Source organism: Schistocerca gregaria, chromosome 5 (assembly GCF_023897955.1).
Source record: "Schistocerca gregaria isolate iqSchGreg1 chromosome 5, iqSchGreg1.2, whole genome shotgun sequence".
In the NCBI taxonomy this organism is placed as follows: Eukaryota; Metazoa; Arthropoda; class Insecta; order Orthoptera; family Acrididae; genus Schistocerca; species Schistocerca gregaria.
Window position 1 is genome coordinate 461,890,522 of NC_064924.1, and position 13,730 is coordinate 461,904,251.

Sequence of the window (13,730 nt, forward strand, 5' to 3'; positions counted from 1 at the left end):
TCCAAGTTGTTTGTAAATTGCCCGCATCTCTTGGTCGTGCGGTAGTGTTCTCGCTTCCCACGCCCGGGTTCCCGGGTTCGATTCCCGGCGGGGTCAGGGATTTTCTCTGCCTCGTGATGGCTGGGTGTTGTGTGATGTCCTTAGGTTAGTTAGGTTTAAGTAGTTCTAAGTTCTAGGGGACTGATGACCATAGATGTTAAGTCCCATAGTGCTCAGAGCCATTTGAACCATTTTTCTTTGTGAATTTAACTCGATTTTGTAATAACTGAAATAACATCATGACATAACCTCTCAAACCGTTAAGTTTCATTTCGTTTCCTTCTCCCGTTCCGGATGCTTCAGCTGTTTTTGACAGACAGTGTATTTAATCGATAACAACAAACGCATTATATGCGACAAACTTCCGTGGCAACAGGTCATAGGGGGTCAATTCGAAGCGGGACTCATCAGTGAAGAGAAGTCTACTGCAGTCAGTGAAATTCCAAGCTGAAAACTTGTCCTGACAACGAGGAGAGATGGTCTGGGGCGCAATTTCTTTTCATAGCAGGATTCCTTTGGTTGTCATCCGCAGTATCCTCGCAGCACGGCGTTAAGTTGACGATTTTTCTACGTCTCGTTTTGTTCGCTCTCATGGCAAATCATCCCGGGCTTACGTTTCAGGAAGATAATGCCCCCTCTCCCCCTCCACCGCACACGGAGAACGTTTCTACTGCTTGTCTTCGTGCTAGCCACCCCTACCTTGGCCAGCAAGGTCGCCGGATCTCTACTCAATTGAGAAAGCTTTGAGCGTCCAACTACCTTGGGATTTTGACGATCTAATGAGCCAACTGGACAAAATTTGGCATTATATCCCTCATGAAGGCATCCAACAACTCTATCAATCAATGCCTAGCCGAATAACTGTTTGCATAAGGGGCAGAGGTGGACCAACCCGTTGTTGACTAGCTCAAGTTTGCGAAACTCTCTCTCTCTTGAGTAAATCATCAATTTTTCTGAAATTTTAATCATTTCTTTGTCTGTACATGTTCAACACATCTATCGATTTCCGTCAATTCGGATAATTCCTTCGTGGTGCGCCTTTTTTTTCGTCTTAAGAGTGCATTACTATGAACGCTGGACCGGTCCCTTCGTGCTTTTAAGGTAGGCGTGTGTCACCGGTCATACTAATGCTCTGACGTCTCTGGTTTTTAAAAATATAAAATAAATTATATTTCTAGAAACAAGCGTAGTTTTAAGAAGAGTAAAAGACGATTCTGAGCCGATGAAAATAATTAAGTATATTGATGGAGAGGAGTTATTCTTTGGAATTGAGCTAGTGATACGAATGCTGTTCTGTGCTGTCGGTGGTGGAAGTAAATGGCTGGATCTGGGAGTATGTATATTACCGATAACAGAGCCCTGATATTCGAAAACAAAAGGGAAAAAAGTGACGGTAGCTAATGCGATGTATAGACGTGGATGCGATTCTCTTTGATCAGAAAACAATGCCCGTCGAAGACTCGCATGATACAGAATAAGATGTGTGCTTTAGATGACACGAAAGAGAAACAAATCTTACAGAACTGACATTGCCCCAGGGTTGAATACGATTCGGACAAACGATGAGAGTTCAAGGAAAGAAGTTAATAATCTTGTGGAGGACGCGTGTGGGATGATCTGTGCCGGAACCATAGTGGATTGTACGGCATTCAAGAGACTGTATAATTTAGGATGGGCAGGTATCCAAGAGCAAATTGGGAAATGTATATCAATATACGTAATAACATATTGCCAGCATCCACGTTGGATATGTACCATCAGAAGAAATAAATCATTCTTTCACGAAGTACAGAAATTTGGTGCACTTTTACCTGTAAAATGTACACTGATGACCCAGAACACTAATCACCTTCTTAATAGCTTGTTTGCCCGGCTTTGGAACGAAATTCATCCCTGATTCTGCGCATCAGGGATCCGACTGTCTGTTGGTATGTTGTGGAGGTAAGTGGCATTAGATGTCTACGCACCGGTCATGTAATACAACGGACCGTTGATCTGCGTACGCGATGCGGTGAGGCGCCCGATAGCCAGCCATTTGGAGGAGGATGTTAGTGTTTAACGTCCCGCCGACAGTGAGGTCATTAGAGACGGAGCTCATGCTCCGATTGTGTTAAGGAATGGGAAGGAAATCGGCCGTGCCCTTTCAAAAGAATCATCCCGGCATTTGCCTGGAGCGATTTAGGAAAATCACAGAAACCCAAATGCCGGACGCGTATTTGAGCCGTCGTCCTCCCGAATACGAATCCAGTTTGCTAACCACTGCGCCAGCTCTCTCGGTACCCGGATGGGTTCCATAGGATTTATATCAGGCGAATTTGGTCGCCGTGAATTCTCTAAAATGCTCCTCAAACCACTGAAGCACGGTTTTGGCTCCGAGACACGGACAAACCACACCACCGAAAGATCACATCGCCGTTGGGGAAGACATTAAACTTGAAGAGACGCGGGTGGTTCGCAGCTGTCAGCGTTCTTAGATTACCACAACAGGTCCCATGCAAGCGCAGGAGAACGTCTCCCATAGCATAATGCTGCTCCCATCAGCTTTCGTCCATGGAGTGCTGCGCGTTTTGAGCCGTCGTTCAGCTCGATGATGGCGTTTGTGGAGAGGATCATCGAGCTAGTGTAGCAAAAATGTGATTCAACCGAAGAGCTGACACGTTTCCATTGGTTGACGGTCGAATCCCGATGGCTCAGTGCCCGTTGCAATCGCAACTGCCGATGTCGTTGGGACAACACGTGAACACGTAGGGACTGTCTGCTGCGGATCTCCATGTTCAACAATGTACGATGAACGGTGTTCTCCGTAACACTTGTAAGTGCACCAGCTTTGAACTCTTTCGGCAAAGACGCCACAGATCACCAACTGCGCTACTTTACAGAGCAGATTTGCCTCCGAACCCCACGTTCTGTGACAAATCATGGATGCCCGACCATCTTCTACCTCTTTTCGTAGATGCTCATGATAGTAGCACGTGAACATTCGACCAGCTTTGCCGTTTTAGAGATACTCGTTCACAAGCGTGCTTAATACGTGGGTGAGTCAAATGAAAACTGTAAATATTTTTAAAAAATATTATTTATTGAGTGGAAGTGGTACAAAGCTGTATCACTTTTCAACATAATCTCCCCCACGCTCAATGCAAGTCCTCCACCGCTTAAAAAGTGCATAAATTCCTTTAGGAAAAAAAATCTTTTGGTAGTCCGCGCAACCACTCATGCCCCGCGTGGCGTACCTCTTCATCAGAACGGAACTTCTTTCCTCCCATTGCGTCTTTGAGTGGTCCAAACATATGAAAATCACTTGGGGCAAGGTCTGGTGAGTATGGTGGATGAGGAAGACACTCAAAAAGCAGGTCTGTGGTTGTTGCAAATGTTGTGCTGGCAGTGTGGGACCTTGCATTGTCATGTTGCAAAAGGGCACCTCCTGACAGCAATCCACGTCGCTTTGTTTGATTGCAGGCCGCAGATGATTTTTTAGGAGATCTGTGTATAATTCACTGGTGACAGTGGTCCCTCTAGGCATGTAAGCTCCAAAATGACGCCCTTTTCGTTCCAAAAGAGAGTCAGCATAACCTTTCCTGCTGATGGTTCTGTCCGAAACTTATTTGGTTTTGGTGATGAGGGATGGCGCCATTCCTTGCTCGCTCTTTTCGTTTCCGGTTGTTGTAAGTGAACCCAGGTTTCGTCTCCAGAAACGATTCTTGCAAGGAAGCCATCAATTTCTCGTTCAAAACGCGGAAGTAGTTCTTCACAAGCACCAACACGTCGTTATCTCATTTCAGGAGTCAGCTGCCGTGGCATCCATCTTGCAGACACTTTGTGAAACTGAGCACATCACGCACAGTATGGTGTGCTGACCCAAGACTAATCTGCAAACATGCTGCAATGTCATTCAGTGTCACTCGACGTTTTTACTTCACTATGGTTTCAACTGCTGCAACGTTCTGTGGAGTCAGAGCTCGTTGTGCCTGACCTGGACGATGAGCACCTTAATAATCTTCCCTTTGTCAAAATCGCTTATTTCAATGCATTTCCCCATTTTCAGCTTTTACTTTGCTAGTGATCCCCATTCCGTGTCTGTTTCGCTTTCATACGCTTGTACTTTGGCTACCGCGTAACATGCCTGCAACGCCACGAGGAGGCATCCAACGTCGCAGTGGGAGTGGTCATAATATTTTGACTCACCCGTATACCATAGACAGAAACTCGTTCAATAACAAAGTGGCTCTAAAAATATTTGTCCGCAGAAACACTTAACACCATGCACAGTTCGTGAATGCGACGTCCGCTGCACTAACAAGTAAAATACTTCTACCACACCCTCCCACCACTAACCGATTTTTTGTGTCTCGGCATACACTGTTAGTTTGGTAAACGAAAACGGGCTTGGCTGCTTTTTCGAGTACATCACGAACTCATTTGTGACGGCAACAACTCCTAATTTCCTCTAACTTCTCTTTCCTCCGCGTTTCTGAAGCTGATAATTTGCTGACGGCATCAGGAGCCTCATCTCCAGCGCTTGATTATTGTGTTCTGACAGTCGCAACCGGCAATTACAGTTATCCACAAAACTAACGACACAAGCTTACTGTTCGCTGGTGGACGTGAAAATCCCCATTAAAGCAAGTCGATTCGCTTTTTAGTCGGTACACTGGTTTTAGCTGCATCTGGATAAGCGGAAGACAACTGTGATTCACCGCAATCTGGACGACATAACCACGGTATCAAGGGAGTGACAGAAATAACACCCACTTCAGGAGAGATCATTAACATATTTGGCAAAGTAGAAGAGCAAACACGACGACATTACTTCACACTTTCTCGTGTCAACAAATGCATGAGAAAGTGTGACGTAATGCTGTTGTGCTTGTTCTTGCGCTCCGTGTGTCATTCGTACAACATGTAAGTAAAGATGTCAATGAGATTATTTAGATATACAGCACAAATAAAAATGCGCACTAATACAAATTATGCCTTTTGCACAGAGGTAGCGACATTTCGGAACATTGCCTCACTGCTACACACAGCAAAAAATCTTTTCACACTTCTCATGAATTTGTAATTAACAACTAACGTCTAAGTAATAGTTAGACATATGATGATGGCAGCCTGCCGTCAAAACGCGTCGTGGCAATAAACAATGGAACATAATCATCGCTAAAGATGAGAAAGAGTAAATAATCTTGATCATTTGCTTCCGCAACTGAATATAGTTCAAATGCCTCTGAGCACTCACTATGCGACTTAACTTCTGAGGTCATCAGTCGCCTAGAACTTAGAACTAATTAAACCTAACTAACCTAAGGACATCACACACATCCATGCCCGAGGCAGGAGTCGAACCTGCGACCGTAGCGGTCGTTCGGTTCCAGACTGTAGCGCCTAGAACCGTACGGCCCCTCCGGCCGCCCCACAACTGAATAAACGTCCAGCATAGCGCTGCGTGTTGTTGTATTTCGTCACCTGAACGTGACCATTTAAAACAAAACCGTTTGTGGTGTAATAAACTAACACGCAAAGACAACAATCGTGGTTTTTATTAACATTCTGAAAACGTCATTTTATAAATTTCGCAATAGTGTCGACGCTCAAAGTCAAATATTCAATTAGAAGTAATCGTAAAGGACAAAATTTACAATCTCGTTACGAAAATCTTTCGCTGTATAGCTGATTTCGTTGCTCTTTCAAACTTTAAAAGATTAGGATTATGAACCCTTATAGCAATGGGAGATTTTAAAAACTAATGCTCCAAATCAGACCCGCAGAAGTTGCCAGTTCGTCGCGAACATCGAGGATTCTCTTGAGGGCCCTGAAACAATTACAAAAGATAAGAACTTCTGTAACTCGGATACTTATACCGTGATTAAGACAGCTGGAAGGTCCCATGCATAGCTGCTTTTGACAACGTAGGATACTTGAGACAGTGTAGAAATAGTTCTAAAGCCTTTTCTTCCGATTGTACACACAAAAATACTCTTTGACGTACACACGCTGGTCTTTTAAACAAGGCGTATTATAATTAACAGCGAAGACTGACACTTGTGGTCGTATCCTAGTTAGCGCTAATGTATCTACAACATAATTTTTTTGATTAGGGCCTAAGTCGCCATTTCAGTCATGACCTTCGACAATGACATCGATCTGCTGTAGAATCCTAGAACATTTTCTGAACTCAAACTTAATGGGGTATTTCGAACGAGAATGTCCTCCTCAATGCCAACCAGCGTGGATTCCGAAAAGAGCCAACTCGCACTTTTATCACACGACATACTGAAAACTTCGGATCAAGACAGTCCGGTAGATGCGGTATTTCTTGATTTCCGAAAAGCATTTGACTCAGTACCACATCGACACTTATTGTCGAAAGTACGATAATTTGGGGTATCAAGTGAAAGTTGTGACTGCAATGAGGGGTTTTTGGTAAGGAGGACACAGCATGTTATCTTGTATCGACAGTCATCGTCAGATGTAGAAGTAATTTCGGGTGCGCTCCAGGGAACGTGACGTTCATTTTTTATGTTACCGATCTTGCACACAATACTAATAGCAATCTTAGGCTTTTTGGAGATGATGCGGTTATCTATAATGAAGTACTGTCCAAAAGAAGTTGCATAAATATTCAGTCAGATCTCGATAAGCATTCAAAGTATGCAAAGATTGGTATCTTCCTTTAAATGTTCAAAATTGTAAAATTGTGCCCCTCGTAAAACTAAAAAACGTCGTATCTTGTGACTATAATATCAATGAGTCACTGTTGGAATCGCCCAACTCATACAAATACCTGGGTGTAACACTTTGCAAGGTTATGAAATGGAATGATCACGTAGGGTAAGACAGATGGTAGACTTCGATTTATTGGAAGTGCAACAAACCTGCAAAGGAGATTGATTACAAATTACTGGTGCGACCCATCCTAGAATACTTGTCAAGTATGTGGGACCCACATCAAATAGAATGGTGGGAGATATTGAATGTGTATAGACAACGGCATGAATGGTCACATGTTTATTGCACTTGTTGGAGAGATTACAGTGATGTGGAAGAAACTAAACTGCCAGATTCTTGTCGACAGACGTAAATTAATCTAAGAAAGCCTACTAACAAAGTTTCAAGAACTGGCTGTAAATGATGACTCCAAGAACATACTGTAACCCTCTACGTATCACTCACATATGGATCGCTGGATAAGATTAGAATAATTACTGCGCGCACAGAGGCATTCAATCATTGGTTCAAATGGCTCTTAGCACTATGGGGCTTAACATCTTAGGTCATCAGTCCCCTAGAACTTAGAACTACTTAAACCTAACTAACCTAAGGACGTCACACAACACCCAGCCATCACGAGGCAGAGAAAATCCCTGACCCCGCAATCAATCATTCTTTCCGGTGAATAGAACGGGAAGAAACCATGAAAACTGGTACAATGGGAAGTACCCTCTGCCATGCACTTCACGATGGTTTGCATAGTATAGATGTAGATGGCCCACTGTTTAGGAATGTGGTACATGCGTAATGAGGGCACTTGTACAGTTATCTGCGGGCTTATGATTTCGATTTCTAACGCGCCAATACGTTCCGTGAAGGATAAGTTGAGCAGGGCCCCCGTACCTTGGCCCCCAATCTCAGTGCTCTGGATTTTTCGGTCTAGGGTGACGTCAAAAGTGAAGTGTACAGCACTTCCGTTGGTACTGTTGAAGAACTGGAGAAGCGAAATGTGGTGCTTGAACGAATTCGTAACTCATCGCAGAAACGAAAGTGCCGTATTGCGTCCCAATGCAAGGATGACTCGTGGAACGGATTCTTTGATCGTACAGCGAACTTTGGCAACTATCGCGCTAAAGTAACACTGTATTTCTTGTTAAGGTATAAAATGGGCATTTGTACCTCAATTACAGGACTTAATTGAAAAGTCCTCATTTCAAACACATTTGTACTAACTAGGAAAACATATCATACTGAATTCAAGGACTCCTTCAACTCACACACTGTCATTTATTCTCACAAAGAGCTCGTTTGCAGACCTATGTTCGTTGGAACGTGTCTGCTTCTATATCGTATAATTTCACCCCCCTCCCCCCCCCAAAAAAAGGTTCAAATGGCTCTGAACACTATTGGACTTAACATCTAAGGTCATCAGTCCCCTGGAACTTAGAACTACTTAAACCTAACTAACCTAAGGACATCACACACATCCATGCCCGAGGCAGGATTCGAACCTGCGACCGTAGCGGTCGCGCGGTTCCAGACTGAAGCGCCTATAACCGCACGGTCACAGCGGCCGGCCCTAATTACAGGTAGTGAGTTTTCGCTGTTAATTATGATACATACCGAATGGGTTCAAACACAGCTTAAAGTCAAGGATGCCCTACGAGAATTTTTAGGGAGGAAGGGCAAGACCTTGGGTTATGGCGTATCTTAATATTCTGGAAGACCAATGGTGACTTGTAAGTAACCTTAAAAGTACCATTTCCGATATTGTTAAAAATCTATGTAATGTCGACTTTAAAATCATTTTCTTGAAAGAATAACTCCTGACTATGATACGTGGTTTCCTTACTCGAAACTGTCTCCTCCTCGCAGTCGTCTGTACTGCAGCTCTCAACTCTGTTAATTTTGCTTCTTTTTTATTTCACGAGACGGCTATCACACCTAATTAGGATGCTGCAAATGGCGTGGATTGCTCTTTTCTCAGACACTGATATACGCTTCTTGACCATCCTCACACAGTCACTAATATTCACACAGACTGCAACGACTGTTCCGCTTCTCTGGCACCTCGCAGTCATTAAGTCGTTCGTGTCATTGCTCTCATGTTCAAACACGAACTTACATGGTGTGAACATGATAAGAGTAAAACCATTCTATAGATACGTTCTGTTTCATTCCATTATTGTTTTCATTTCACTGAATTATTTCTAAATCCCTGCCGAGCCTCGTCAGTAAGCCGCATAGATTTCTGTTACGATTTTCTTTTCAGATTGACATGTGTTCATGGGTGTCTTTACAGAATGAATAAGAGTGAAAGAAACAGAAAAAAAAACTGCTGAACGGAGATTGTATAATTATTTTGCTTTGCACGCCTGTTGCTTTCATACATGGTACGTCACATGATTGAGTTACCATACACAGTGTTCTGTTTTATACTTTTATGACTCTTGTTTTACTGAAGTATAACTTTTGATTGGTACACTTCAGAATCATACAGGCTGTTATCATTTAAATTAACATGTATTTGCTATTTTACCTCGCACTCTGTACGTAGCTATGCTGCACATCATCGAGGTGGGCTAAATGTTTGTTTTAGTTCCACAAGACTACTGTACAGTTATCACAAGATTATAAAAGGCGCTACATTAAGTGAAAGATTTAGTCCAGAACTAAATTGTTTACTGAAAAAAAGAAACAAATAATTGAAAAGCGGTTACCGATTATTACACATTTTTGAAAAATAGTTTTATTTTGCAGTAATAGATTTTATACCGCGTTTACATTTTCAATAACATGATTTTTCACAACCCGTTCTGTCCACAATTAACCACAATAATAAAATAACACGACAACTTCTTTTTTAAACGTTTTTGGCAGTGAGCGGGAGATATGATGCACTACTTGGTCGGCCTTTGTTAAAGAGAAAGCCTCCTTCACGCACTCCTTCAATGCTGAATTTTGAAATGAAGTGATTCATCGCAAGTTTGTCACATAGTCTGCAGCTTCGCAATTATTCTTCGTGAAGTTCTGTAATTTACATAGTCTTTGATCCTTATGCTATCACAATGTATGCAGCCTTTGTTTATTCTGAAAACATTTTAACTCCGCAACATTTAAGTACGTCTGACAACGCGTTACATTGTGTTGTGGAGAAATATCTAACCATGTCACAGGCATCTGAACACTAAATTAATTCTTACACGAAACACTGTCGGATAGAAGAAGAATCTTATACCCTATAACACGAGTACCTTCGTAAGTACAATGGTTACACAGCGATAACGGAAATTAAAGGATTCATTTCCACTACACATTGCCAATTGCCATGCGAATGCACGCGCCATCTACCTTCAAGAACAGCTGGTGTCTCATCGCGCGACCTTGCGGCGAAAGTAGAAACCACAGTGGGAAGATGGAAATGTGGTACATGAGGTTCCAATGTCACTATTGCTCGTCCTCCTATAGGAGTTTATTACCGCATCGTATTTTTAATTTGAGAAATAACTGCAGATGCGAGGTAGAAAAAGGGAATAATATTTCCACTGAGTAACGGAGTTGGGACCGTGGATAAAGTTGTGAAATCATGATGAGAATTGTTAATGCGATAGCAAAAGTACTGTCAACAAAGATGTGTCAAGTCTTCACCCTCTTTAACGTTTACTTACCCTATTGAGCCAGCACGACGTTTCTGGATGACCTTGGTAGGGTCAGTCCCTGCAAAAAGAAAAGCGTGCAACAGACTATCACTTGGTGCTCATCGTCGAACAGCTGATAAGAAAATTGCATGCAACCTCTCACATGATATCAGCTTATCTCTTATTAGAACACATGTGACAAAGAGATTATAATTTTTCTATTAATTTCACGACCGAGGATGTGCCCTTCGAATTCAACTACGATGAAACATATTAATAAAATTGACTAAACACCGACATGACTGTACGCCAAGACGTATTGCCGTAACGAAGATTTCAACTTTGTTTGGTGCATTATGTCGGTCACTGTTACAAATCCTATAAGTTACTAATTGTTTTCTACCAATAACATTACAATCACAAATCTGCCACTTTATGAACTGCACCCAATATGTACACTTCGGATACAATTATTTTCTGACTCTTGCTCGCTAAAGATGGAGAAAATTAACATGATCAATACGCCTGTCCGCATAAATGAATACCTTAATTCTCAAATGCGTCAATCCACTATGTTCCTGTTTGACAGGAGGGCTTTCGTTACTCATGTCAGATTTTCTTCTCCGAGAGAATGAAAATCCATAAAAAAATGTAAAATACAGGTAAGAGGACGTGGTATAAACTTCAAACCTGACAGATATATAAACAGCATATGAAAACATTAACGACCTAATGTTTTCACAAGCTGAAACATAATGTGGTGACACTACCACAATCCCGTAACAGCATGCTTCGGTACAATGCAGCTTTTGAGGTCCACATTTTTAGCAGCGTAGTGTAAGCTACAGAAACCTTCCAAGTATCTTATTTTCCCTGAAAGCAACTTTAATATTGTTGAAACATATTTTAATTTCACAACAATCAAGGACGTCTGCATTAAAGTATCTTACCTGGTACAGAATGAGTAGTTAATGCGGACATCTGACTTCGTATGCATGCGTCAGTAATGATGTTCTTCGAAACTCACGAACACTTACAAATCCTTCAAGCAGAACGATTTGAAAAGCACGTACTATAAACGCCTAAAAAGTCAAAAACATTGTTTACAGCAACATGGAGGCCATATTCATTTCTCGTGTTTACCGTGGATTTCCGAGAACACACGATCAAATGCGCCATCTTTGGTCATAACCAAGAGCAAGGGTTTGTTTTGACAGGTTAGAATGAATAAGGTTAGGGACGTGTTATAGTAGGAGGCTCGATATTGGGGGCAAATAATACCATGCAGAACCGCAGCAGACGAAAGTTGTTTTTATGGATGTTAGCAAAAGTCCAGCCCGCGCATCGCAGTTATTACTTTTCAGTCGATTCATTTTCCTGTTCCTCCTCACGAGTTGAAACCAGTAAGGATTTCCCTGTTCCTTCCATTGCATATCTTACGTTACCTCATATTTCATATAAGACAGGGAAGCAAACGTTCTCACCTTTCCTTTGCATTATAGCAAGAAAAGTCCGTCTTTTTTTCTACGTAGCATATTAGTGTTCGTTTAAATCTAGCCTACAATCACACTAAGTGATCCCAGCTGCTTTCATTGACATCTCCTTCGTCGTTGTATGAATCAAGCGTTTGTTCCAAGTGAAGCAGGTTCGACAGAGATCATAATTTGGTAATAAGTTGTCAAAACATTAAAACTGTCATAGATACAAGTCATTGTTGCTGTGGGATATACTAAACACATTAGTACGAAAATTGGCATAATTTAAAATTTTAACTTAATGCATTGGACGGAATATGGATACTAAAAATGTATAATCTACTTAGGCCACTGATATATGGTCGGATATGCAAAGAATTTGTAGAACAGATTCTCTTTGGCAGTATTGCAGCGATACAATGTTGGCATTTTGAAATCTTCGTTGGATGTTTATTATCAAAATCGATAGTGAGGTCATCAAATTGTGTTTGGGTGCATAAAAATTCTGTTGCAATGTGAAAGTTTGCCTTACTATACATAACAAACCATACCGAGTTAACAAAATTGACCAATAGAAGTTTCATTTATCGAAACTAGTAATTTCTCATGGAGAAGAGCGAGACAGAACATGTCCCCGCAGAATCAGCCTTAGATATTCCTCCTGCTGAAGTGCCGAAAGACGATGCTCCAGAGTCTGAAAACGATGCTACAGTTGCGGATAAGAAATTGGCTAGTCTTAGACTCTTATTGGAAAAAGATTTATTAGCAGCGGACGTGAAATGGAGTTTATTTGTGGCTGCTTGTCAACATTACAGGCATGACACTTGTCTCAAACCTTTCCCTCCGAAGTTCCTTAAAGAAAACAGTAAAGACATTGATTCATTGGTACGTATTTATTTTTGTGTGTAATGTTAAGGTTGCTCAAGAACATATTCATTAGGAAGTAGTACATTGTTGAAGATTATTTCAAACTGTTAATAAACCATAAAGCAATTTAAATACGAAATAAGTAGAATGTATGAGGAAATAGAATGTGTGTGGTAAATGTCACTGACAGGAAGCGAGTCGTATTGGATTGTTGAGTCATTCTCTTTGAGAGCTTTCCCGGATAATGTATATATTTTGCAATTTATGCGCGCACTTATGAAGAAAGGCTAGTGGTTTAGTGGGTTTTAAACTCTGCTTTGTAATTTAATCAAAATACATTAGTACAATGTACTGCTGCATGTTGAAAAGAGTGTTGTAAAATGTCTTGTTTAGCGAGTACATTGTAAAAAGAAAAGTTGTAGTATTGCATAATGTGAGTTTTTACATGATTGTAAGACAGCTGTGTGCAATTATCTAATTTAAGACCTTATCAGCTACTCTGTATGCTGCTAGCTGCATGTTTGAACCTGAGACCTGCAGTTATATTCTTGAAATAAATACATCCCAAATAGATAGGCTACATATGCCTAGAAGAAGAATAATAGAAGGGCCCATTAACAATTTTAGTAGACACTTTTATTCCCCTCTTGTCCCCAAGCAATTCTTAGTTCAGTTCTATGAATGTGAATGATCACCTTATAATGCAATGCTTCTGCTTGGTGGAAGGGACAGTGGATTTTTATTATGTTCTCAGTTCCTTTATTGACTGCCATCAAGAGGCTAGGATGGGGAGGCCATATGCAAATAAACATGATTTATTTGCATGTTTATTTGTGGATTGGTAGTAGCCTACTTTGGACAAATCTACAGATTGTAAAACGAATTTTGTCTCATCTTTGATATCTCAGATTCTGAACTTTTTTTGTACATTTGTATTGGTAATTGTTTGCAGAAAAAAATCACAACTAAAAATCTTTTGGACCTTTCATTTTTGATTTATTAA

At 41.2% G+C, this 13,730-nt stretch overlaps 2 protein-coding genes across 6 annotated transcripts in view; one reads left to right on the forward strand and one right to left on the reverse strand.

Annotated features, from left to right (window-relative positions):
* Positions 1-11,517, reverse strand: part of LOC126273196 (aryl hydrocarbon receptor nuclear translocator homolog) — a 477,342-nt gene extending 465,825 nt beyond the window's left edge. For all 3 annotated transcript variants that reach the window (XM_049976728.1, XM_049976727.1, XM_049976726.1), the window contains exons 1-2: positions 11,336-11,517; positions 10,416-10,464 (exon numbers count right to left, since the gene is read on the reverse strand). In XM_049976728.1, the coding sequence (XP_049832685.1) occupies positions 10,416-10,464; positions 11,336-11,366 (80 nt within the window). In that variant the 5' untranslated portion in view covers positions 11,367-11,517. The remainder of the gene's footprint in view (positions 1-10,415; positions 10,465-11,335) is intronic.
* A 41-nt stretch (positions 11,518-11,558) lies between these two features.
* The window catches only part of LOC126273197 (protein mono-ADP-ribosyltransferase PARP16), a 48,084-nt gene continuing 45,912 nt past the window's right edge, over positions 11,559-13,730 (forward strand). For 2 of the 3 annotated variants that reach the window (XM_049976729.1, XM_049976732.1), the window contains exon 1: positions 11,559-12,745. In XM_049976729.1, the coding sequence (XP_049832686.1) occupies positions 12,467-12,745 (279 nt within the window). In that variant the 5' untranslated portion in view covers positions 11,559-12,466. The remainder of the gene's footprint in view (positions 12,746-13,730) is intronic. The other variant, XM_049976730.1, reaches the window with a different exon arrangement.